The sequence below is a fragment of the Myripristis murdjan genome, chromosome 22 (genome assembly GCF_902150065.1).
Source record: "Myripristis murdjan chromosome 22, fMyrMur1.1, whole genome shotgun sequence".
Lineage (NCBI taxonomy): Eukaryota > Metazoa > Chordata > Actinopteri > Holocentriformes > Holocentridae > Myripristis > Myripristis murdjan.
In genome coordinates this window covers 10,366,825-10,394,712 of record NC_044001.1, presented here as the reverse complement: position 1 = coordinate 10,394,712, position 27,888 = coordinate 10,366,825, and the positions used below count along the sequence as shown (strand labels likewise).

At 41.7% G+C, this 27,888-nt stretch overlaps 1 protein-coding gene across 1 annotated transcript; it reads left to right on the top strand.

Moving 5' to 3' along the window:
- Nucleotides 1–27,653, top strand: slc7a14a (solute carrier family 7 member 14a). The gene is made up of 10 exons (XM_030045032.1): nt 1–109; nt 14,958–15,556; nt 16,043–16,279; nt 19,618–19,835; nt 20,088–20,234; nt 23,238–23,446; nt 23,532–23,679; nt 24,773–25,268; nt 26,480–26,716; nt 27,355–27,653. Exons 2-10 carry the CDS (start codon nt 15,250–15,252, stop codon nt 27,651–27,653), a joined length of 2,298 nt encoding a protein of 765 aa, XP_029900892.1. The 5' UTR covers nt 1–109; nt 14,958–15,249.
- The last annotated feature ends 235 nt before the right edge of the window (nt 27,654–27,888 follow it).

Below are 27,888 nucleotides of genomic sequence, written 5' to 3'. Positions count from 1 at the left end.
TCTGCGCTGTCTCCCGGTGATGCGCCGTGCAGCCCGGAGATGCTGCTGCTGATGCTGGTGACTGACTGCAGCATCCGACATGGGCATCCTTTAATCCACCCGGGTCACAGTGAGTGTTTATCCCCCCTCTCTCTTTTCTTCTTTGTCCTCCCATCCACCTTTTCTCGCGACTCCAATCTGCCCTCTCCCCCGCTCCCCCTCTTCCCCTCTCTTTGTTGTCTTTCTTTGTGTTTTTTTTTATGTGCGATGGTGCATAACGTGGCGGATACCGTGCGCCCTCATAGAGGTGATGTTTGCCGACTCAATGGAGTGCGCAGAAATGTTGAGCAAATGCTTCCTTTCCCGTGTTGTAAGTGTTAATAGGCACACCTCACCTGAGCGGTGTGCGTCTATGCGTGAGAAGTATAGGGAGGGAAAGAGGGAAAGAAAGAGAGTTTAGGGCGGGTGTCGCTTCTCCCAGCGGACCAGAGCTGCAGCAGGCTTCGTTGGAGGGTCGAGAGGCGAAGGAAGGAGAGAGAGAGAGAGAGAGAGAGAGAGAGAGAGAGAGAGAGAGAGAGAGAGAGAGAGAGAGAGGTGCGGCTGGGACGAGGCGGAGAGGCGGCGGAGGGTGGGACGTTTGAATTAATCGCCAAAAAAAGTGTTTCTCCTGGTGAGTCCGCGACAGACACCTTATGTTTAGAAAATGTTACCGTTGTAATTCGACTGTGCTTGTGAGTGTGTGCTGAGAGAGAAGAGAGAAGCGTAGAGCTGTCCTGGTGAGAGTTATTGTCTTCATGATGAGGAGAGGAGAGGGGAGGAGAGGAGAGGTTTGTGATGCCATGGCAGAGAACAGGCATAGAGTTTCTGTGGTCGCATAAAGGAGGGTTTGGTGAACTAGGATCATGCACAGAAGCCTGTTTCATTGTAGGAGATGTGCAGACAAAGGTTGACTCAGTGTCTGATAGGGAGAGAGATCCTGATCATTATCACTTCCTGTCTCTGAGTCTCATGGCTCTTGCTTTCTGCTCTGTAGCATGAAGAACCAGAGAGCACAAGCTTTGATTTCACTGATTCAGACCTGCTGTTTCAACACGCATCACTCGCTGTCTATGTAGCTTAAAAAGCATATTTTTAAGTGTAATAGGCCTAAGTGTTGATTTGACTTATATAATCACCTGCACCATCTATCTATCTATCTATCTATCCTAGATCTTTCTCTGCCCTTCTCTTTTTCTCTCTCTCACTCTCACGCTACCCCACAGCTTCACACAGATAGTACTGTATACTGTAGATCTGCATGTGTGTGTGTGTGTGTGTGTGTGTGTGTGTGTGTGTGTGTGTGTGTGTGTGTGTGTGCTGCATGTATGTAACTCTGAGGACAAGAGCACTCAGACACTGAAAGCCTGAAGCTTTGGAACTGGGCTAATCCCTAATGACATGGCCAGATCTCTCTCTCTCTCTCTCTCTCTCTCTCTCTCTCTCTCTCTCTCTCTCTCTCTCTCTCTCTCTCTCCATCTCTCCCCCTCTCTCTGCCATAAGGTCTTGCCTCTTTTTTCCTCTTTAATTAATTCTCTTTCCACATCCCCTCTTACTGAGTTGTGATGAAGCGCTGTCCGTGGTGCTGAAAACAGTCATCAATAAAGGACTTGCTGCTCTGAAACTTGACAGCCACGTCAGCACTCAACAGGTGCCTCTTATTTCCCACAAGAGACAGCTTCAATAAAAAAAAGAAGTTGATTTTTATTTTAATAGAGTCATTTTTAAATGGAGTTGGTTTATGTGCTCTCCAGCTGAGGGGGTTTGTTGTAAACTGAGATATCCACCACACATAAAATTGACAGCTAATTGAAACAAACTAATTCCACAAAGATATAACAAATGGTAGTGCTTTGTAATTTGTAGATAAAATTAGGACACTTTGTCAGGCTACATCATTTATATTTTTGTGACATGGAATAATTAAGTTTATTTATTTAAAAAAAAAATGGATGTATAACATTTTGGAAACAATTTATTTTCTCCCGAGCCATTAAGAAACACTCAATGAACCCTGGCCCACTTCCAATCTCCCCATTAGCTGTTTGGAAATGCAATCCAATAAAAACAGTGGGGAGGTTTTTGCATGACTCATTGGGAACAGTATCATATCTTTTTGTATAATGGTGAAATACCAAAAGAGGACTGAGGTACTTTGATGTTAGGGTTTGCCTGCAGTATAAAAATATCCTTTTTTTTTTTTTATCCTTTTTGTTGTGGCAGATAACCTACATAGCTTTGAAAAAGAAAAGAAAGGGGAAAAAACATGAGGATAGCATTCACAAAAGAATAAATTCTGTCCTTTCCCCTCATTTTTTTCACCCTGCATAACCCTCCTAACATCTGTATTTTATTTTTTCAGTCATTCTTACTGACAGGTATCACAGTATTACCTAAAGAAGCCTTCTTTACAGTGATTACAGTTATGACAAAGTTTCTGTAAGTAAGATTTAACAAGGGTAACAAAAAGCCTCATGCTAATAGCAACAGTAATTTTAAAATGTAATATAATAATAATAGTAGAAAAGACAATATAATATAATAATAATAATATAATATAATATAATGTGTAAAACACAATAAAATTCAATATAAAAGAAAACCAGAGCAAAAGAGCACTGAACATGAAATATGCACAGAGGACTCAAAACAAAGATATAAAAAAAACAGTACTATCTAGGGAAAGACAATAAAAAAAACAAAGCAATGGACAGCAGAGGATAAAAAGATGGGTTTTATGACATTGTATTCAAGCTTTATTTCTCCTGTCAGCACATTTAAACCCATAGTTAAAGGAAAAGATCACCCAAAATACATCAGAGACCACCAGCAAACTGCATCTTCGACAGTATCTACCTGTCCCTAATTTGTAGTCCTTAGGGGCAGAGAGCTACACTTTGCCAATGTTCTTTCGCAGGAAAATAGTTCCCAGAGAAACTCTTCACCATCAAGGGATGTTTTTGACACTTGGTACCTGTTTAATTGTTTTTTGGAAACTGTTGCTGTTGCTGTGGAGTTTTTCCCACATATGATATTTGACAGTTTGGGCTTCGCAATCGAATATCCACCCAGCCCAGTTGTATTGGGGGAGCTGGGAGACAGGGAAGATCACAGCAGACTACAAACCTCACTAAATTATACAGTCACTGTCTGGATGTATAGATTGTGCTTGTCGCAAAACCAAATATTTGAAGAGGAGGTTCCAAGACACATGTAATAATAAGAATAATAGTCATCTTTATTTATGAGGCACACATTACAAAGTGCTTCACATGTACATGATATAGTGGCAGCTGAGTGTGTGTGTGTGTGTGTGGGTGTGTGTGTGTGTGTCTGCTTGTCAGCGTTGATGAAAGTATTGTGCATTAAGTGACTGCCTGTGACAGATGAGGAGCTCACATGTGTAATGAGTGTAATGTGTAAGCAAACACTGTAAAATATAGGCTAGGTGTGACTCATGGGGCATCACATGTACACAAACACACACACACACACACACACATACACACGCACACACACACACACACTGCATAGACTCATTGTATTTATGAATGGCAGAGTTTACACCCACCATCTAATTTCTCTGCCCTGCACTGACGTCAGTGAACCTGCCTGCGTGTAAAGGCTAATGGCTAATACAATCAGAACCTCAAACACACACACACACACACACACACACACCTGTACACATGCACACACACACACACACACACACACACACACACACACACACACACACACACACACACTGCATTATTTCCCTTATCTCTGTCAACAGCATAAACACCCCTCCGCTTGTTGGGCCAACAGCCACTGAGGAGAGAGAAAGGAAACAGAGAGGAGAGAATAAGAGGGAGATAGGAGGGCTTTAGAGTATGTGTGTGTGTGTGTGTGTGTGTGTGTGTGTGTGTGTGTGGGAGGCCTTCAGCATTATCTTTGCAATGCAATCTGATCTCTGTTAGGCATCTGTGACTGCTTCCCTAGAGGTATATCAGTGGGTTTGCATACACGCAAGTCTGCTCTGGCTTCTACCTTAATTTCCTCTCATTGTCGTCTTTCCTTTTTATCCTTTATCCTTTCCTTTAACTTTTGAGTGCCAATCTACAGCACAGCATTTCCCTTATCAGCAGTTTTTGCACTGACTGTTTTCTCCATACCAAAACTGTTATTGAATGGAATTATTCCAAGAAAGATAATGTAAAAAAGATGATTAACTAAACTAGCTCCACATGCTCTTGACCATTTATTGATTTAACTGTTTGAAAAATATGATAATTATTTAACATCCATGGAGAAAATATACCATCATCAGAAAGCTTTATGATTGCACTCAGCCCTTGGTACCTCTGACCTTCACAAAAACCAAGTGCTTTTTTCTACTTTTGTGTTATTATCGTTATTATTTTAATAGCAGCTGACCTTTAAGAATTTAATTAGTTTTTCCTAAATTTATACCATGGAGAGCGAGAGTGTGGGCAGAAAACAAAATTAAAGTTTTCAAAGTCATTCCTAGGCGGTATGTGGTGCGGTGTAAATTTGCTCCTCATAAACCAAATTGGGCCTGTAGGAAGCCACATTTCCTTTATATTTCAGGTTAATATTACAACCAGGTACCACAGACGATGTGGATTTTGGTTCCCCAGGTAATTAAATATATTTAATTTAGCCTATTTTTCCTGGATTAGTTCATAGATTCATTAAACTCAAAATGTGTGTTATTAACAAGATAGTGAGTTGAGTTGCACACTTTGCTTATAATTTTATCAAATTGGACACTACAAAAGATTTATGTGCTGCATTTGTTAAGTATGAACCCAATATCAGACATTGAGAAAAGTCTCACCAAATCATCTTTGGTACTTCACCTTGACCTCTCAAATACCAGAAAAAGAGTTGTGGTTGGTTAAACTGACAAAAATCTCATAATAAGAGAGGGCCTGGGGACAGAGTGATGAAGAAAAAGAGAGGAAGTGGGAGTTAATGGCAGAAAGATAGATATGCAGCTCCGATGGTGCACTAAGGAGTGTGTTTTCTCTGAGTCAGCCTAAAAACAAGACAGGTAGATGGTGAAGAGGTGTCTGTTATTAAAGACCAGACATAGGGAGAGCGCTCGCAGGCAATAAAGTTGGACAGGCAACAGGGATGAGGATTAGCAAACAGGATCGATGGGTTTATAGTACTGTGGCAAAAAAAAGAAGCTGATGGCAAAATTGCCTTTCTCCATTATCACTGGGTGTTGGCCATATTTTATGGTCTTTAGGGATGTGCAGAGTCAAACCACTAGCCCGAGGGATGTCACAGTTGTTTATGCCTTAAGTCTGGAATCAATGAGTCCGTTCTGCAGGTTTTAAACTCAGTTTTTGCCATCAGTGGGGATTCCCATCGAAATATTAGGCCATTAAAGAAATGGGTTTAGTCTGTATAACTGAATTGATAAGACAAGGAAAAGACAGTGTGTCAATAGAACAGGCATAGAAAAACCCTCTATACCTATAAGCTGGTTTAAATTGTACAGGACAGGACATTTGAGTACATATAAAACACACTTTGCATACTGCGAACTGGTGTTTTTTTTTGTTTGTTTTTTGTTTAAATCAATATGAGCATTAATGGCATTAGTTGAATGTACGATCAAAACGTGCATAGTGAGGCATAATGCTGAAAAGGTAAATTGCCATTTTACCCGATATCCTGCCATGCACTATAGTTTGCCTCTTCAATTATATAAAATCAAGAATCATATTTGTCAATGTACTCTGTCAACCCTGTGAACAGTTTGATTTGACATATATAATCTAATGTTAACTGAACGATGCTAATATTAGCCACAACTAGAAAAAAGTTTAAACTGTGCAATAGGCCACAGGGAAATATCCATAAATCAATATGTCAAATGTGAGAAAGTGGCTGGGGTAATATTGTGTAAACTGGCATAATTTACTGGTTGCCTGCAGCATAAAAGGAAGAGAGGCTGTTTCACTCAATATAATGTCCACTGCACCAAAACTTTCCACACCAATGTGGGCTCACATGCTCCACAGCGATGTCCTTTCCTTGTAAGCTTGAGGCAGCACAGTGTTGTCCAGGATATACGCCTGGCTGGATAGCCTGGCAGCCAAATGAATGGGCACAGTTGTTTTTTTTATTATTTTTATTTGAAGTCTGGAAGCAGACCCAGTGCGTTTCAGTGCTTTAGGCTGCCAATGTGCTGCATTAGGGCAAGATAGATGGGAGATGCAGCGGGCCAGGCAACTGTCTGTGACTCAAGCTGGATGACAGACAGTCAGGTCAGCCACGCAGAGGTATTTCTGTTTATACCTCTAGCCAGGAACCAGCAACATTAGTTTCCATCTTAAAAACTTTTGACATTTGGGAGGAGATATACACCTTAAAGAGACAGACAGCCTAGATACAGCAATACAGAGAGCTGTGACTTTTTTTTTTTTTTTGTTTGTTTGTTTTTCTAATGGCATAATGCTGGAAAATACTTGACAACTTTCAACTTATTGCTTTTACAAAACACTATAATCTAGTTTTTACAAGACTGGACAAATGACCAACTTAAAGAAAAATTTTTTGTCACATGGATACTAGATTAATTAAAAAAAAAAAAAAAAAAAAAAAAAAGGCTTAAATTGCATTCTTTGTTTAAGCCATTGGGTCCAACATTGTGAAGTCTGCATACAGTATTCATTAAGACAGCACAATCTGTGTGTAGTCTCTTCTCAGCATTTCTATAATTGTTCATCAATGACCAGCACTGCTATGAGTTTGAAAAAAAAAAAAAAAAAAAGCAGAAGAAGAAAGTGAAAGGAAATGGGGTTCTTGGTGCATATCTTTCACTCTGGCTTTATTCCCATAACATAAATCTAGACCATGGCAAAGCACAGTATGTTTTAAGCTTCAGGCCAGAGAATCAGCCAACCAGGCAGGAAATCAGCCAGCCAGCCAGTAAATTAGTAAGCTAGTCTGACAGCCCACTCAGTGAAGCTGAGCCACATCACGGCTCAGTGTTCCTACTCGTTTCGATCCAGCCCCAATAGTGTCAGGCTCTCAGTAATTAGGCTAAAGTGATGAGAATGACAGTAGGCCAGACAGACAGCGATGTTAGGGCTGACTGACTGACCAGTCACTCAACAAGGCGCTAAGGCCATCAGCCATGACAGCTCTCTGTTTACACTGCATGTCAAATCTAGACTGTAGCCCAAGTACATTGCATGCAGACTTTGTCTCTATTTCCCATCTTTGACCAATATCACACTGATCGCTGCCGTCATAATCATCCCTACAATATCGCCACAACATCGATATCAAGGTATTTATTTAAAAATATCACAATATTTGATTTTGTCCATATCCTCCAGCCCTAGTGGAAGCACATTTGGGCCAAGCTGGACTGACAGTGGAAGTGAGATCTTAGTCTTTAGGTGGACAAGGAGCCAAGTCACCACACAGGTCAGCCAGACAGTCTGAGAGCTGAGTTGGTCAAGCAGAGGAAAAGCAGTTTTATTTTTGTCTCCAGTTTATTACCAGCCCAATTCTCTGTTTGCTGTCAGTAAGACTCCTCGGCTGGCCTGATAATGTGGAGCCAGAATTGTTTTTGTTTTTAGTACATGTAAAATCAACACTATAAATAATTTTCTGTATATATAGACGCACACATACTGTATAACTGTATGAACTGGATTTGTGTTGATGAGCCATAGTGTTAAAAGCTAACATCATTATAAGTTCTTTGATGTAAAACTATAATGCGTTCAACAATAAGGCTTTTTGAAATGTAACTAATGAGGTTTCTATGCACTACACTTTATTCATAAAGGATTAGACTAAATTAAATGATAAGGCTTGTTGAACTAGAACTAGCTGTGTTTAAATGAGCATGGACGACCTAAATCAATCATAGTGATTGATGGTAATGCAGTTAATGTGTTTAATAGATACAGTAAGAGGAGGCTGTAGTCTGGATGCTGTATCGTGGACTTGTGTGTGTATTAGTCCACAGAGGCTTGCACAGCAAGTTGCCTGTGCCTCATAAATCTTGACGAACTGAGGCAGACACACACACACACACACACACACACACACACACAAACAAACAGGCATGCACTTTAATTATGCACACCCTATCACTCATTTTTCTTCTCTCCCTTTCACACACAATCTCTCACTCTTTCTCTTTATCTCACTCTCTGACTCTCTCTCTCTCTCTCTCTCTCTCTCTCTCTCTCTCTCTCTCTCTCACACACACACACACACTCACACACACAACCAGCCTGGTTATGTAACATTGTCCTTCCCCAGAGATGTGTTGACGATCGTGCTTGTACTTTGAGGCAACGTCAGCAGCAGACTTCCCCTCATCCCTCTCTTTCTCGCTCATAAATCAAAAAAGACAGACTGACAGACAAGTAGACAGACAGGCAGTCAGACAGGCATAAGTACAGACAGACAGGGGAACACAATGTCTTAAATTTCTACTACTTGGAAACCAGTGTACCTCTCATGGCGACTTCATGCTGAACCAGCTGAAAAACAATCTGAACCAAAAAAAAAAAAAAAAAAAAAAAGTCACACCCTCCCGTCCAATAAAAGTACATTTCTCTAAGTGATCGTAACTGTTTTCCTTTCGGTTTACACTTTTGAATGATGTGTCTCTGTGTTCAGCCCGGCCTCAACATTGTGCTTCAACAGGAAATAGCATCAAATTGAGAAAGCAAGAGGCCATCATGATGCTGTTTCGCTGCGACTTTAAAACTGTCATCGTGGCGAACAACTTGGCTCACTTACTCATTAACCGAGAGAGAGAGAGAGAGAGAGAGAGTGAGAGAGAGAGAGAGAGAGAGAGAGAGAGAGAGAGAGAGAGAGAGACAGGAACACAGATCACACAGAGAGAGGCTGTTTTCTCTGACTCAGGTATTCTGCTGAGCGATGATGAGTTAGCTCCTTCCTGTTCTGTCTGTGACCCAGTCAGAACGAGGCCATGGCCGGTTGCCATGTTTAGCCTGCACAGGGGCCAAGGCTGGAGCCAGCCAGTTGCCAGGTTGGGCCAGAGAACCTCTTAGCATTATTAAGACGATGCGGCTCTTAAAGGCAATGGAAGCTCAATCAGGTTATTCACCCGGTAATTCAGACACAGACGGGGGCAGAGACGCAGACATTGGCTTAGTCATGGCTGATTAGACCTGGAGGATGGATGCTCTGACAGCTTGCTTACCCAGAGAGGACATGCACTAATGCTAAGATGCTAGCGGTGGTGGTGGTGGTGGTGGTGGTGATGATGATGATGGAGCATCAACTATTGATCTTTAGACAGCAACACTCCAGCAAAGCAGATAATGGGCCGTGTTTGTTTACTGCTATGATATTTGAGAGAGGTGCTATTAGAAATTGTATTACTGTTGCTTGTTGGCACGTCAGCGTGAGATAGAGCTGATGTAAACACAGCCACAGCATATCGCTCACACACACACACACACACACACACACACACACAGCAAAATAAAGAGCAAAAAAAAAAAAAATAAATTATCACCCTGCTCCTACAGCTTTCCTTTATTTTGTTTGGCTGATACAGCTTTACATTAATGCTTATTTTTCATTTTAACCCACACTAAATGTAAGATGAACAATAGCCCAGACTGCTGCTTTCCACGCAATTGGACCATAATAATTTTAGACGTCTTACTGACACATAATCATGTGATGGGAAGTTGAGCATCAACATCTGACCATCCAAGTGAAGTCTGACCAATTTTATTTTTGTTTTGTGCTGCTTATAAATACAAGCATCATGACATACTGCAAGGATCGCCTGTTCTTTTATATTATAGATTATGTATTACAGTGTTAAGAGTGCTGGTTCTCAGTACCAGTTGTTGTTCATACATACACATGGGGGCAGTTAAAAGGATGTTGTAGAAGTCCTGCAGTCAAAATCTGATTTAAGCTAAACTGTATAAGTAGGCCACTAGCAGTAAAATGTGCTATTCATTATGAGGAATGGTCCCTTTCAGAGTGTTAACTAACTTGTAGTATTGTTTTTTGTAATATACTGTCGGCCAGCTGGCACTCCAACAATGCATCATATTTTGTAAGCTGATCATATGTTTTGCCTGTAAAAAGCTTCAGAGTAATTCTAAGTTTCTGCTGTCTATTAACTGTGGAGTCAACAGTACAACATTTCTTTCGGAAACTAAAAATATAGAAATACTAGCTCAGTCACCAGGAAGAAAATATTGCTATTATCTGTATTAACGAATATTAGTTAACATTTCATATTGTGAACTGTGACCTTTTCCTAAACTTAACCAAGTAGTTTTGGTGGCTAACAAAGCTAATGAAGCAAATAAAAGTGGCAAGCTACATGGCGAGCTACATGCCACATGACTGTAGCTTGCCATACAGTCATGTGACATTGATGTAGGCTCCACCGTTACTGTAAGCATAAATATTGGTATGCAACATATTCTTGGCTCAGAAACACTGACATTTAAATGTTTTTATTGGTTTACAGAAATGTAAAATGGCAGCATTTTATTCTGCTGACTGGGCTGTAAATACTCAAGTAACGTAGCTCAACTTGAATAAATACTTATCGTTAGTTACTTTCCACTTTTTTACCTTTAGGTACTAGACAAAGTGTCTTAGGCCGATGTATCTTCCCCTTGTAATGAAGTTTTACAGTCACGAAAGCAGTATGACTCTGAATAAAATTAAAATTTATTACATGAGCCAACACTATATTCAATAATTCAACAGTGAACTTAGCCAGTGGCACTTTGATTTGTGTTTCATATAAAGGCCCAGACAAAAAAGCACTCCGCCTGTCTCTGTCTTGTTTTCAGAGCCAAGGGATGGTGCAGGTTGAAATTTAAATTCTATTTTTATTTATTATTTATTTTTCCGTCAGCAAGTGAAGGGAACCGTCTGGCAGTCACTTGATTGAGATTGATGCACCAGTGAATGGCAGTCAATGGCAGTAAAACCGAAGGGGGAAAAAAAATGCAGCACTGAAGGAGGCTAAGTGTAGGATAGAGGATGATGCTTTGTCAGTGTTAGGGATACTTTGCAAGCTTTGTCACATAAGCTTCATTCCTTTTTGGAGTGGTTTTCAGTAGTCTTGGACCCAAATCCCGAGGAAAACTGCTACCAGGAATAAATTAAAGACCATATTACAGCACAGAGCAGCTGCAACACCTGCTTCTGCTGGGCATTGTGCTGTTCTGTTTTGTTGATCTGTTGTTCAAATAAGGCGCAGGGCAGGTGGTGGTCCATGTAACCAGCCAGAGAACAAAAAATGTAATAGTTCTTTTGAAAAATAGGCTGCTTCCGTGATTTGATTTGTAATCTGGAATGGTATAATGCTGTGTGTGTGTGTGTGTGTGTGTGTGTGTGTTTGCAGTTATACTGTGATCACAGGTAAAAATAATCACACATAGACCCTATTTCTTTCCCACGTTGTCATGTTTTTTCAGTTTTGCTGAGTGTGATTGGATACGTGCATATCTGTCAGTGTCTCCAATTAAACCAATTAAGGTGTGTCTGGGCATGCCACACACACACACACACACACACACACACACACACATACACGGCTCACACACTTATTGATGGAATCGTATATAACCTGCTCTGCCACAACAAGCAGAGGATCAATGCACGGTGCTCTAATGAGAAACAGATTTGCTGTTTTTCAGTCAGCTCATCCTCCACATTCTTTCTTCTTAATCCCTTCATCTTCTCATCTCCTCTCTCTCTCTCTCACACACACACACACACACACAGACATGCACACATGCACATGTACACACAATACAATATTGACTAGCGCTGACTGTGTGCATGTGCATGCGGTATGAGCATATTGATGTAAGAAATAGCTTCTGCTGTTGTGCAAACAATTCCATTATGTGACTCCAAGTATTTGGCTATTTATTTTTTCATCAAAACGGAACTGATCTTTTGATTTTAGATTGAAAATACAATCAGTATGTCACAGGTAACACCTTTTCAGATCCAAGGCTGATATCCACTCTCAAGTGACTATAATGTGTCACTAAGAAATTTTATTTCAACTGATACAGTCGTTGAAAAGTAGACTATTATTAGTCAGTGTTTGGATTTGTGTCAGATTTAGGATTTGGTGAAGGATCAGGCTTTTATAGTCTGTTGAGATACAGGATATAGGCAAGTGAAACCCTTGACAATATTGGACTATACAAATAAATTGTTACCATAGAATTTATTTTAGTAGTAGACTGTGTAATAGTTTAACTTAAGTAACAACATACTGTTGAGGCCGTGCAATATAATTATCTTTGCATGCATTTTCACATGTTGGTCTGTATTGTTTAATTGACCAAGCATGTTTTAACCTTGTCTCCCGTATCACATCATATCACATCATATCATATTGTATCATATCGTATTGCGAGGTATCATATCATAATGTATCTTACAATACAATCCATGTAATATCCATATAATCCTTATTGTATTACAGTGTAATATAGGGACACATGTGACTCGGCTTTGTGGCAGGTGACAGATGATGGAGCCTTAGGCCCCACCAGTCAGTTACCATTAAAAACACAGATAGGATCACTTTAGAGCCGTGTGCATAAACACACAGACACACACACACACACACACACACACACACAGCCACACGCACACACATGTGCACACACGCTACATGCAGCAACAAAAGCAGCCACGCCCTCTTTTCAAACATAGAGCAGAACTACCATGGTCAATTGCAGGGTAATTGCAGTCCTCATCTAAGTGGCTCATTGCTGAGAGGCAAACGTGTGTGTGTGTTGTGTAATAAGTTAGTATTTGCCAAATGTGTGTGCTTGTTCAAAATGGTTGAATCAGGTGCTGTGTGTTCATGGAGGTTAAGTGGTTTTTTCAGAGAGAGAACAGGCCTGTGCTGCAATTGCCATGAGGACTATAATAACCCTCTTTTTGACAGCACCTCTTATCACGATATTACTCATATGTCATCCAAGTCGACATGTTGTAAAGAAAAAAAGAAAAAAAAAAACATACAATTTACAGTTAAACCGTTAAAGCTTTTTAATCAGTTCTGTCGATGAGTTATCAGTGGTAAAAGGGAACATTTAATGCATAATCTTTTATAATAACTTGTTAAAGAGGAATTTCCTGGTAATCACATGAACTCTTATATTATCATCATTGCAGAAATAAACACTTTGAACATCAGATCTATTTTCAGTCTCAATGCTAACGCATGGCTGTGCTGCACAGCAAAAAAAAAAAAAAAAATCTATCAAGTCATTTGGTCTAATATTTAGTCTTAAAATCTTGTTACATGCCTGTGGAATGAGATAAGCTGTCTTATTCGGCCTTGTTTCAACATATGTCCACTTATTCCCAGACACCTGGTAGATTTTTTTTTCTTTTTTTTTTTTGAGATTATATGACCTGTTAAGAATTTGCCTTTTTTTCTGCAGTGTGTTTACCAGTGTGCTGCAAAAATCTCTTCAACAAATGCCCACATATTTCTGACATTTTCCATACCTTGGATTATTGTTATTCTAGGATAAAAAAAAAAAAAAAAAAAAAAAAATTGTAAACATAAGGGACATGGTCAGCATCCAGTTATGGTAAAAATGACATTTGCAGGTACACAGCTTGTACCTGCAAATGTCATGTGCACACACATCTTCATGCTCAAATTGTAGCCGTAGACATATTTAGCTGTTGCTGCTGTCAACAGACAGTGAATGGAAAGAATCGATATCTTTGTCACGCTAACGTGCATAGAGATAGATTTATAGTTTTGCAGCATCACTGGCGAGTAGCAGATGGCCTGCGTGTCTGTCTGCAGCATCAGCAGAGCAGCCCATGGGTTACTGCTGGTCATTTCTCCTGATCTCGTAAAGAGTTGAAAACTATCAGGATGTAAGCAATCACATCAATGCTGTCTGGACGTTCATGTATTTGATCTTCATGAATAAATAAAAATGCCTACGTCTGACTAACACAGCTAGCACACTCATATTTATGCACAATTTTGAATATGTTGTGTACACAGAACAAAATTAAACTCACACGTACATGAGCAGTTTATTAGAAAACAAATCAGAATGTGTTTATGATTAAATTATTCAGTAAATATCACTCTCTCTCCTACACACACACACAAAGACACACTAAGAAAATGATTTAGCGTCCACTGCCCTTGTTAATGAGCTTGGTTGCTATAGTAACAGGGCTGTGGGGAGAGGAATGTTAATGAGCTGTCTCTTCATTCAGGTAGGGCTGGTTTGTGGTTGATTCCCAATACACCGTGATGGCAGCAACATGATACAGTGTTATGTATTACTGTAATCACATTGCCTTTTCCAGTGACAGAGTAAACTGAAGCCATTACCGCTGCACTTTCACAAGTTACTGATCAAATAGATGTTCCTCGTGTTACTTTTTTTGGCCTCTTTAATCTCTTTATTGCTGTATTTTTCTATCAAAAGATTCCTGCTGTCCTATCCTGTCTTCAGATCATGTTGGAAATGGAATGAACACAACAGTGAGCCAACAAAGTGATAAATACAGCTCAGAAATTCTGAAATAAACTCTAATTACACCGCTTCTCATAATGTGGACTGAGGTCTACAGTATTTATTGGTCCATTGAATGTAGCATGATTGGGTTTAATGGTTTAATTTTCTTTAGCAAGGGGTCCAAAGTAAAAATCATTACTTTTAAGACCAAACATTTTTGAGGGAATTGTTTAATTTCTAACTTTATAATTGAGCTTTCCTCCATAACAGCTCCACCACTTATTGCACCCATAGCTTTGGGTTTCTTTGCTTTGGTGTGTGTGTCTGATCGCAAATTAGCACTGTGTCATAGGAAAAGGTGATGTACTGTGAAATGCTTTTAAAATAAATCTTTGTGTCTTTTTTTTTCTGCAGATAACCATCTCTGTCACAATGTGGGGAAAAAATAAGATGGTCTTCCACTGAGCCGGAACAAAAGACAGAGCGATAACAGCAAAAGGAGGGACAGAGGCCAAAGCAAAAATCTTCTTTTTCATCTCTGCCTTCCATCATTTGGATAAGGCATAACTCTTCCTCCACAGTGCTCTACACCTCCATTTGCACAGAGTAAAAGAAGAGACAGGAGAGAGACAGAAAGCTAGTAACTTCCCACTCTTCCTTGTGAACCTCTTCCCACTGACTCTGACCTTTGACCTTGGCGCTCAGTATGAGCAGTCTGGTGGGGAAGCTGGACCCTCGCAGGGTACAGTGGGGGTCGGCATGGAACACCTTTGCGTCCCGCGTCCTGAGGACCAAGCCCGTGGAGTCCATGTTGGACTCTTCGACGTCGGGCACCGGCGCCCATGGGACCAGACTGGCGCGGGTGCTGTCCACAGTGGACCTGGTGTCGCTAGGCGTGGGCAGCTGCGTTGGCACAGGGATGTATGTGGTGTCCGGCCTGGTTGCTAAGGAGATGGCTGGACCGGGGGTCATTGTGTCCTTCATCATTGCCGCCGTGGCCTCCATACTGTCGGGTGAGACTGGAACACACACACACAGACACACACACACATACACACACATACACACACACAAACTAATCTCTCCCAGAGGGAACGTCCAGGGCAGATAGCAGCAGCCTAGCCATACTTGTCTAGATATAGAAACCTATTAGATTAGGGAGACTCCAGCATAGTATAGGTCTTAAAATGAAAGGCACTGTCATCCTCATAACCGTTCAGCTGATACAACTGATTTATATGAAGAGCCTTTTAATAAGTAAGCACTTATTACAAGGGCAAAGTCATAATATTAGAGGGTACTCAAGGGATATTTTAATAGTATCATAATACACCCATCAATACCTTCAACTAAGCCTTTCACTTGCATTACAATGCACTTAGATTTCCTGCTGGAGTCTATGTCAGCATCTAAAGATATTTTTGGCATGTGTTTGTGTGTGTGTGTGTGTGTGTGTGTGTGTGTGTGTGTGTGTGTGGGTGTCCTCCGCTCTCCCACAGGAGTGTGTTATGCCGAGTTCGGCGTGCGCGTGCCAAAGACGACTGGTTCGGCCTACACATACAGCTACGTGACGGTCGGGGAGTGCGTGGCGTTTTTCATCGGCTGGAATTTAATCCTGGAGTATCTGATTGGCACGGCCGCGGGGGCGTCGGCTCTCAGCAGCATGGCCGACTCGCTGGCCAATCACAGCATCAGCAACTTCATGATTTCACACATCGGAACGCTCAACGGCCTCGGTGAGTGGGGAAAGATGTGTGCTTGTGTTGCAACACTTGTGAGAGCCAGCTGGAGTCCTGGCACTTTGAAGTGAAGACTTTCTTTTCTTGACTGCTCAACACTTTTGAAAGAGAGTCATTTTAAGGGTTGATTGCAGGGTTTTTATCAAAATTAGGGCTTGAAACTTGGGAAGAAAGAGGACTAAAACAGCCTACTGAGGTGGAAACACTGCTAGCATGCTGAGTTAAACTAAGTGAAAGTAAAATTTCTGGGGTCTGCTGAAATAAAGTCTGCTTAAATAAAGGGAAAAATGTTGCTCTACTAAAGGAATATACTAAAGTAATATTTAAAACGATATGGAAGTTTGTCAAAAAGTTGGTCTGCACATCTTATTTGTCGCCATCGCAATTAAATCACCCTTTGAATGATGAATGCTTTTCAGCTTCAGTCATTTCCCCATTCACTCCTATGTGTTTTGCAAGCCGAGGCTCAAAAACAAACTTCCAACTAAAACATTATGAAGGTTGAAACACCCTTGAAAAGAATAAGAATAACAATAATAAGAATAAGAATCCATTATTGTCACTGTTAACATGGTCACCAACATTACTGTGAAAATTGGTTTAGCAGCTCTCTAAAGGTTATCAAAGAAGAAAAAATGGCTGAAACTAAAATCAAAAACATTCAAAATGCAACGGCCTGAGCAGATACAGGCCAATGTTTTAACAAACTTCCACATTCCCTTATAATGTACTGTTTTACAAAAGCATCCTACTTAGATGTGATCTTTTAATTGTAATTCTTAAAAGATTAGAGGACACATTTGAAACTAGATTCTTTTAGCTGGAAAAAATCTGAAATGACACAATAACATCCAAAGTAAGGCCACATTACTTTCCCTTTCTTTGCTGAATGACATTTGCAATTGTCCACCAGAGCCAACAAAATATGTTTTCCATAACTGGTGTGATTTACAATAAAATGCAGCTGAATACAAGGCTTCAACAAAAACATATCAAGGTAAAAGTAAAATTACTTTGGTAGATATTGTTAACGAGTCTTCACAAATGAAGTAATGGCAAACTGTAAAGTAATACTACTGTTTCCCTCTCCTGCTGAGAAAATCTTGACACAAAATATTTCTATTTACATATCTGTGTGTGTGCAGAGAGAGAAAAGGGGGGTGGGGGTGGGGTGGCCTTGCATACATGTTTCTGATATCATTTGACTGTGCTGTGTGCATTTGACATGAATGCAGCATGACACATCGTCAGCACAAGCCTCAGAGGCAATAATGTTATTTGTCTGCAATGTCTCTGCCAGTGTGAGGCATGCAGTTATGTGATAGCTTAATGACTAGATAGGAAATAGGTCACAAGAGAACTTTTGTATGTTGAATACCACACAGGTCGTGCACATCCAATATTCATCTGAATGACAATCACAGTAATATTGTCACAGTCATGCAGTAATTTCATATCACATACTGGCTACAGGTCAGAGGTCATAGACAGTTACAGTGCAACATTTCCGGGGCTTGGAGAGATTCAGTGTCTTGCTCAAGGACACGTCAGCAGGGCAAATGCTTCCTCTCACTGAGAGATGGTTTCCTCTCTCACAACTCCACCCTGATTCCCCCTAACAACTGATTTAATCAAGTCTTTTTTTTGACATTCAATGTTTTTAATGGATTTTCTTGGCTCCATATCTGACATCTTATAAATAACAGAAAGCAGAGTCATCTGGAATACAGAAATAACTGCATAAGGCTGGCAATAAGGACCGCTGCATCTGAATAAATTGTTACACATCTTGGAAAACATAAAAACTGAAACCAATGCCATCGTGGAAATCAGACAGCTCATGCCAGGCTTTTTCCCCAAGAAGCATCCAAATGGGAGTTTCACAGTTTCTCTTGGAACTCACGTTATTATGGAAATTAAAGTAACGGTAGCATCATGGGGATCAAAATGATCCATCCATGTTTTCCCTGGTCATGTAACGTGACAGTGAAACCCTGCCAACCACGTGTAATCCTATAGCCAAAGTGTGAGCCAGTCAGAGCTATCTGAGCGACCCCACCTTGTCAGTGTCTTCCTGTTGGCCACTGACGGAGCGGAGCGATGGGAGTGGTCACATGACAAGCAGTTCAGCCAGCTGTTGCACACTGTAATGGAAAGTTAATGTTTCCTTTTTCCTGCTGGAAAAAAAAATGACAACTCCTCCACACCCCTGGGACAGTGTGGAATTTAGCACAAACTATGGCTCATTACTCATTAATTTTGTGTGCATGTGTGTGTGTGTGTGTGTGTGAGAGAGAGAGAGAGAGAGAGAGAGAGAGAGAGACAAACAAACAGAGAGAGAAAGAATGGGTGTGTTTGTGTGTGGGTTAAGAGTGGGCCCCTGCGTATTGTGCGCTGCTGAGTTTGGTGTACAACAGTTATTACCAATTTGTGGCTAGATTTAGTGCGCTGAACTACCAGCTGGGTGTGGCGTGCCGCAAAGATCAAAGTTTTAGATCTGAAAATCACAGGAAAGCATTTGGAAATCAGTGCTTTTTTTTCTGTGACTGCCAACTTACCGGTTAAAGAAAGTGGTAAGTTTTTCTGATATCGCAATCCAAATTTGTCTCCAAATACTTCAAGCAAGCTGAGCAGGTTAAAACAAACTCTAAGACTGCTTTACTGTTGAAAGAATACACTGTCTTTTTTTTTTTTTTTTTTTGGTCAGCCGCTTACATAAAAACAAACACCCGCAAAATGTAAATGTCTCTGGTGGGTCACTCGCTCATGCCGACCCATTAGTATGTTGAGTGATTGTCGGCCACTAGCATGGTCTAGAATCAGAAGACTGACCTTTAAGTAGAAGAGGCTGGTGGTAGTCCTATATTAAATGGCATGTAGACTCATATGTTTTAAAAATGAAATATCATCAACTCAGTTTAACTGATATAATTAGGCTTATCACCCAACTCACTCACTGTAGGTTAAACAGTACCTGGAAGGTCAAAACAGCAAGTATTTTTTCTATATTTTTTAATGGTAATTTAACCAATCTCCTATGCAAAACTGCCAGAATGCATGTGATGAAGATTATTTTCCATTTAACTGAAGAGATGGATGCAACAAATTCTCATTTCCTGACTTTTAAGATAATCCTAGTCACTTTTTATCAATCTACACACAGTTGTCTATGATAAAGAGGTGAACAGGATGATTTTGGCAACTTAGATTTAGGCTGACCAAGGGCTAATCTCCCAAAAGGCAATGCTAAACGTACAATCATATCTCTGTCCATGTGCATATGAGTGTGTGTGTGTCTACGTGTGTTTACATTTGTGTGTGTTTTTGACCTCTAGGTAAAGGGGAGCAGTCGTACCCGGACCTTCTGGCGTTGCTGATAGCCATACTGGTGACCGTGATAGTTGCTTTGGGAGTGAAGAACTCTGTGGGTTTCAACAATGCCCTGAACATCATCAACCTCATGGTGTGGGTGTTCATGATGATCGCCGGGCTGTTCTTCGTCAACGGAGAGAACTGGGACGAGGGGAGATTCCTGCCCTTTGGTTGGTCAGGGGTAAGCTCAGGCACACACACACACACACACAACACACACATAGACATATACACACACATTTGCACATGTATACACTCACACATAAGACACTAGACCCAAAATGGAAATGAATCAAACACTGGAAAAGTACATTTTCCAACCAGTACTTTAAGAAATATAACCAGTCCAACCAAGATAGATAGATACATAGATAAATCTGGTTATTTTCTCTCTGTTAGCCATTATCTCTCTCTTATTTGTATCCTGTTGCAGGTGATGCAGGGAGCAGCCACCTGTTTCTATGCCTTCATTGGATTTGACATCATCGCAACGACAGGAGAGGAGGCCAAGAGTCCCAACACCTCCATCCCCTACGCCATCACTGCCTCCCTCATCACCTGCCTCACTGCCTACGTGTCTGTGAGTAGCCCTGCACGCACGCACACACACACACACGCACACACACACGCACTGCACACACAGTCACTTAATACAATATTAGCTTTATTTGCAAATCCGCCATATTCAAATGTAATTTACACTGGATTCAAAGAAATTCCACATGGTCTGGGGATAATCACAGAACACCTAGTCTGGGTACTCACAATATTGCTGTAGCAGTTACTGCCAGCTGTTGTGCCTGCCAGGAATATCCCAGCCTGACATAACTGAGTCAACAGAGCATTCAGAAAAACTTCCTTTGTTTCTGTTTCACCGAATCTTCATTTCCAGTTTCAATATGACAAAGAATACCAGAGCTATATCAGATTTATTTTACCAGTTATCAAGTTTTATATTGACGCTCACATCTGTGGCCTCACTTCTGAGTTCTCATGCACTTATTTATCGCTTTGGATTTGAGGTCTTAACAAAAAAAAAATTAAAATTCAAGAGGAGTCTTGCAGAAAGCTGAAAATAGAGTCTTTATCTCCTTTAAGTCCTACTGTACCCACACACTCAGTTCAGGACTTCTTGCTCTCCATCTGTGCGTGTACTGTATATATCTTATCTTAGATCATTAGATATTCTGCTTGCAGAGCCCAGCAGATTTCTGACTTTGACACATTTGTGCTGGATGGTTGTTGCTATGGGTACCATGCAACAGCGGCCTATCAGAAGTCGGTTTGAGACTTGTTCAGTGTTGCCTGAGGCAAAGATTGCATCATCAACTACAAAACTCAACTGCATCTTTTCAAATAGCCTACCCCGCCTTGCTCTCTCTCTCTCTCTCTCTCTCTCTCTATCTCTCGCTTGCTCGCTCTCATCCCTTCTCTCTACATCGCTCCCCCTTCATGTCCCAAAACCTTGTCTTCACTGTCAAGGAGTTTCGAAATTACTTTGACTTCCATCATCCCAGTGTTCTAATGTAGCTGCTGTAAATCAGGATTAACGCATGCACAGAAACGTCTCTTGGTGACACTGGGTTCAAGGTACAGCACATACATTGCAGAAGCTCACATACAGTGTAAGGCGACAGTGTAAGACGAAGAGTGGGTTGTCCTAACGCTTGCGGTCTCCTTGTGGTGATTTCCGGGACCTGGACAAGTAGGCGATGAAGAGTGTGGATTTTTTTTTTCATTAAGGCACATTGGGAAACACTTGGCAAAAAGATCATGTTTTCATTTGTAGGATCAGTTGTGGAGGCAAAGAGGATTTTCTAAATAAATATCTGAATTCAATGGCCAATCAGTTATCCAAACATTAAACCAAAAGCCAAAATCATAATCAGGACATCTTAAATACATAAACAAATAATTTGATCATCACTCCTGCCTGATTTATACTGGACATTTTCCTAATAATAGAGGGTACAATTGCCTAATATTACCTCGACTTAGGACTGTTTTCTTTCCTTTTATCTTAATTGCTGCCCCTTCCTTTCAGCATAGAAGCTCCTGATGAATTATAGGATATACTTAGCCCTGAATACCACCAGATATTAAGCGGTATTAAGGTAATGGTTCATTAAGTGTGGATTAAGTGCACCTGCCTTTGGGCTTTTTCAGACGTGGGACAGTCTTCCACACTTTCTCGGTGGTGTGTGAACATGCACTCAAGACTGTAAGTGTGGAGATTGGGACAAATAGCTTTGCTCTTTCGAACAAAAAGGGTTAACCGGGATTGGCTGCTGCGTTCCCTGTAGATTAGTGGAGTCCTCTGTGATTGGTTCACACACGATATGCCTGTTCCTGGATTGGACAAGGGGTTAAAGGGCATCAGGCAACCAGGGAATACAGATCTCCCTCTTTCCCACAGCGAGGGTTAGTCTTTTTATTTTTCCCTCTCTGTCTCTCTCTCTCTCTGTTTATTCGTCCATAATCTGTTCATCCAAATCCCTCTCTTTCACAGCACACGCTCTGTGACAGATGGCACCGCATGATTTCACACGTCACTCCAAGGATCAAACACACACACACACACACACAAACGCACACATACATATATACAGAAAACATGAGTCATGCACATTTTGCTTATGCTTATGTGTATGTGCCTTTGCGCAGTGTGCTGTAATATGTGTGTGTAGTGCAACATTTCTCTGAACGTGAAACCCTAAACCTAAACACGCTGATGTAATTGAAGTGTGCATGTTCTGGATTTATTATTAATCATTTAATTAATAATTAGGTCTCAGCTGTTTGAATGAAGCAACAAGTAATTGCAAAATGATATAAAAATGTGACTCATTATGTTGCTGTTGAAATGGCTGACTGGGATCCTCTATAACGTAACACTTTTTCATAAAGAATTTAATTTAATTTAATTTATGTTAATTCTGAGTATAGACAGTATTTTATTGTTTCTCCGCACGCTACTATTCCTATGTAAAACCAGTCAGAACAAATTTGTTAAAATGGCTAATATCATTCATTATATTAATAGATTCAATAAAATACATTATTATTTAAGATGTTACAAGCACAAACAAAATTGATGGTCCTACATCATAGAGTTCTGGGCTAAAAATAAACACCACATGTTTCGGTTTCTTTGCATGTATTCTCACAATCGCCATATGAAAATGTTTCACTTGCAAATCGTTTGGAGAATAATGTTTGCAAAAATAGGTTAATCAATAAGGCAATATGGGTCATAAAAACAATGCAATTTCTTTTAGACTACGTTTGTTTTTTAAATGGTTGGGAAAAGCTGTAGAACTGTAAGCCTGCCTCACGTGACTACAGTCTCATGGCTTTATCATTCAAAGGTTGAGATGCACTAGACCACATCATCTGGGAGACTGGAGATCCAACACAAAACTTATTATTAACCTGTTATACCAAATTCAAGATTCAAGACTGATCCAAGATGGTTTTGTTTCTGATCCTGGTAAAATGCCTTTGCTTTCCAGTTTTTGCTTCCCTTCCTTGAAAAGGTTGTTAATCTTCACTCTCGGTGTGTGTTTAACCTTCCTCCCTCCAGGTTTCTGTGATCCTGACTCTCATGGTGCCATACAGTGAGATCGATGCAGACGCCCCGCTGATGGAGATGTTTGCCGTGCACGGCTGCATGTTTGCTAAGTACATTGTGGCGGTGGGCTCCATAGCCGGGCTCACGGTCTCTCTGCTGGGCTCCCTGTTCCCCATGCCCAGGGTCATCTACGCCATGGCCGGGGACGGGCTGCTGTTCAAGTCAGTACAACTCAAGCAGACGGCTGTTCAGTGCGGTTTGTTTTTCATATCAGCGTCTCACTCAGTCATATGTGTCTGTGTTTAGGTTCCTGGCCAATGTGTCGTCCTACACAGAGACGCCTGCGGTGGCCTGTGTGGTGTCGGGCTGTCTGGCTGCCCTGCTGTCCCTCCTGGTCAGCCTCAGAGACCTCATAGAGATGATGTCAATAGGCACCCTGCTGGCCTACACCCTGGTGAGTGGCCAGCTACTGATACTATACATACACACAGGCCATCTGTGCACTTGCAGGGTGCAGCTGACTTCTTAGCTTTGCTTCTGTCTGTCTCGACGCCTTGCCTAGTTGTCAGCATTACAAAGGTTTATTATCAAGAATTTCACAGTTAAGGATTTGGTTTATTTTAGAAAAGCATTTATTTAAAGGTGTTTGGTCTTGATGTGAGCCTGTGAGACTGTGTTGTGTTAACGTCTTAGCCCTATTTCTTGTGTATATGCTGCGTGCTGAAATTGCAGTGAGAAAGCAATGAAGTGTGAAAACTGTTCAAGTCTCATTTAAGTTACTTATCATGCAATTATGCCACCTCTCTGTGGCAGTCCATTTTAAATTGGAACAAATATTATGAAGTAGAAATAAGTATGTACTTTGTACCAATAATAATAAAAAAAAAGTGCACATGATTGGTTGCTCTTTTTACAGCTGCAAGAGAACAAATTTGATACAGTTCTGCTTGGGGGACAGAGCAACAATGAATATAATGCCTGGATCTGTATGTAATTTGAGCTTTTTGTTCATTTGATGGCATAATGTGGAAGGAACAGTTCACCCAAAACACAAAAAAGAGATATTTTTCCACTACCACTATCCAAATCGTTTCTGTCAGACTCAATGATGCTTCCTCTCTGCCACGTCTGTCCCTGTCTCCCCTCACCCCAGGACAAAGGGGCTGGATGAGTACTCTTTTTGTTTGAACCCAAAATGTCGAATATTTACAAATCTAAGCACCAATAACTCGGAGATGGTTAACAAGAGTGATCCATAGCCATCTGTGGGGAAGAGTTTTGTTGGGAACTATTTGCTGCTGAATAACACCAGCAAACTGCATCCATCTGCCTCCAACAAGTACAAATTAGAGGCAGAATGTTTTGGGGCGCTGGGAGTCAGGGTAGATGGTGGCAGACTGGAATCCTTGCCAAACGGCACAGATACTGTCTGTATGGATGGATTGCACTAAGGCTGCATGGGAAAATTTCCGGCTGGGCTGATCCATTAAGATTAGTTCTTCCGACTGCTAAGTGAATAATCAAGTTGTGCCTCTCCTGATCTGCAGGTTAGTCTGTGTGTACTGCTCTTACGCTACCAACCTGAGGGCGACATCCACGGCTTTGTGAACTTCCTGTCTGAGGAGCAGAACAACAAGAGGAAGGAAGGCGTTCTGGCCGAGTGCGAGAAAGATGCCTGCTCACCAACCAGTGAAGCCGACGAGTATGGAGGCCCGCCCACCAACACCTGCGGAGCCAAAAACCTGCCGTCTCTGGGCGACAACGAGATGCTGATTGGCAAACCGGATAAAACCGCCTACACTGCCAGCCACCCAAACTACGGCACCGTGGACATGACCACTGGCATCGAAGCGGAGGAGTCAGAGAGCGGGATGTCCCGGCGTCTGAAGAAGCTGATTGGGCCGCGTTACTACACCCTGAGGATCAGACTGGGTCTGCCAGGCAAGATGGACCGGCCGACTCCAGCCACAGGGAAAACCGTCACTGTGTGTGTGCTACTCCTCTTCATCCTCATCTTCGCTTTCTGCTCCTTCATCATCTTTGGTGAGAAAATGTAGAAGTGTTATGCATATGTGTAGGCCTATGCGGTGTTTCCTCTGCTCACCAATCCATCAACAATAGTGAAATTTAAAAATTAATACACTTAGTACAAGTATGCAAAAAAACTTCACTTTACTGTATCATAGACTTACAGGCTCTCACCCCAGATTTTTTCATTAATTATTGTTTGGCCCTTGAATACAGGGGTGCTGCCAGGAATTTTGGGCCCCATGAAAAAAAAAATGTATTTACTCGATGATGGTTTAATAATTTTATATTAGTTTTTACCTTTTTTGGGGGCCCCTGTCAGGCAAGGGCCCTTGGAATTGTCCTAACTTTTCCCCCATAGACGGCGCCCCTGCTTGAATGTGACCATTTATCATAACAAATCTATTCGGGTGCTGCTTTGCTGACTGCTCAGCTGTCGTAAAAAATGTGCTGTTGGACTGTGGTGGGCACGGCTCGTAGTTTGAGTGAGCAAATTAATTGCTGTCACTGTCACTCAGTTTCAGCCATTTAACTTTAAATGCAAATCCAAAAAAAGAGCATTGTGAACACTTACACCAATTATTTGACTACCTCTTCATTTGCCCAGTCTCCACATGCCACCACTCCGATTTCCTTTCTGCTGTCCACAAGACAGAGTCTGGGAAGCCTGGGAACCAGACGAATCTGTGAGCTCATGTTGTGTTTGCTCTGGCAGACTGGTCTGGACCCCCTCCCGTTCGGACAGCTATCCACCCGTTTTGGCCCAGGTCGAGCCAGTAACATCCGTTTATCTAGTTTAGGGGTGGAGGCGGGGTGATATGATGATCTGACAGAGAAGCACCGTTGAGTCATTTTCACGAACAACCAAGATGGCTACCGCTGATGTGGAGTGGTCTGTTGAATCTGTTTACATTTTTCTGTCACATGTTTTTTGTTGCTCTGATTGGGTGCAAGTTTATCCATTTTTGTCTGCGTCCATTGATAAAGCCCATTGGAAATCAGAAATTTACAAAATTTTCATTTGAAAATTGGTGTGGCGATCTCGGTTGGGTTCAAATGGTTTGAGAAAAAGGTGACAGCAGCAGACGTTTACAAAAATACGTAACATGAGATTTTATACCTACATGTGTATGTGCATGTATATTGCTTTATAATGTATTTACAATATATTCACTTCGGCTCTTCCTCTCTCTTCCTCTGTCTTTGTTTGCTGTCTTGATTTACAGGGGCGAGCAGTATCGGTGAGGGTCACTGGTGGGCTTTGCTGCTTCTAATCCTTTTCATCATCTTCATCGCCCTGCTCATCATCATCATCATCCAGCAGCCGGAGAACCCCAAGCGGCTCCCCTACATGGCGCCTTGCGTGCCCTTTGTGCCCGCCTCTGCCATGCTCGTCAACGTCTACCTCATGCTCAAACTGTCTGCCATCACCTGGATTCGATTCGCGATCTGGTGCCTCGTCGGTAAGCGTCCCAGTTCGCTGAATGACAGTTTGATCTGACACAACAGATTTAGGCGTTTCTTGCATTAATATGTTTAGTCTCTCTTGTGCTTTCATTGTCAAATTCGTAAGGCAAAAGTCACATCATTCCTGTGATATTGGAAAGCAGTGAACTTGCCTTGTTTTGATATTTAGAGGTGGAGTGATTATTTTGGTTCGTGCTGGATCGGTTGTGAATGTGCGTCTCATTCTGTCACTTTGTATGCTTTTGTGGTTTTTAGGGAAGAACACGGAAGTCTCTCGCTTTTATTTCCTGCCTCGCTGATATCTATGTGTGCGTCTGTGTTTTTGCCTGTCAATGCAGTTTGGAAATATTCCATTTCACCACTATTTGTCCAGCCCTTAGTTTTTTATCACTTTTTAGCGCTTGTGTTATGGCAGCCGGTGCTTATTGTTTGTTAGTGCAGTGTGCATCGCATTGATTTATCCTGTTTGAGAAGGTTTGCTGGGAGTGGGATGAATAATTTCAACGTGCATTCACATTTTAGACGCTTCTCCGCACTTCAAAAGCTCTTGAATAGTGCATTCAGCTCTAACATTCTGTGTGTGTCTGTATGTGTGTGTTTGCTGTGTGTGTGTGTGCATGCGCGTGCCCTCAAGGTGTTCTCATCTACTTTGGCTACGGTATGTGGAACAGCACGCTGGAGATCACCGCCAGGGAGAACGAGGTCCACGCCTCCACCTACCAGCGCTACGACCAGGGCGTGGACGAAGGCTTCTGCGGCTTCGACGATGATTTCTACCCACCTAGCAATGACCCTTGGGGGGCGCCGGAGGGGGGATCGGGGCTTACCCCGCCTCCCGAGGGAAAGCCCGAAGGTGATGGGACGGCACCGAAAGGCGGAGGCAGGACCGTTGCCAATCACGGCCTAGCAGAGGAGGATCCGATGGATTTCTGAAGGGACTGCCTCTGTGTTGCCCTGAATGTACTGCCTTGTCTGCTGCCTGGGGTGGGGGTGGGGGGTGGAGGGTGTGTGTGGGGGGGTAGTGTGTGTTTGCGTGCATGCATGTGCGTGTGTGTGTGTGTGTGTGTGTGTGTGTGTGTGTGCATCTAACCCTTGGGCTAGATTGTTTCTCAGCAGTGACTCTGTTTTTCTTTCACCTATCACTGCCATGCTTGGCTCCCCCACTCAC

Excerpts from the sequence above, each read along its gene's own strand:
- slc7a14a (XM_030045032.1), top strand. The coding sequence starts at position 15,250 with ATGAGCAGTCTGGTGGGGAAGCTGGACCCTCGCAGGGTACAGTGGGGG. Across the intron at positions 20,235-23,237 it reads GCCTCACTGCCTACGTGTCT|GTTTCTGTGATCCTGACTCT; the intron begins GTGAGTAGCCCT and ends TCCTCCCTCCAG. Across the intron at positions 23,447-23,531 it reads GGGGACGGGCTGCTGTTCAA|GTTCCTGGCCAATGTGTCGT; the intron begins GTCAGTACAACT and ends GTCTGTGTTTAG.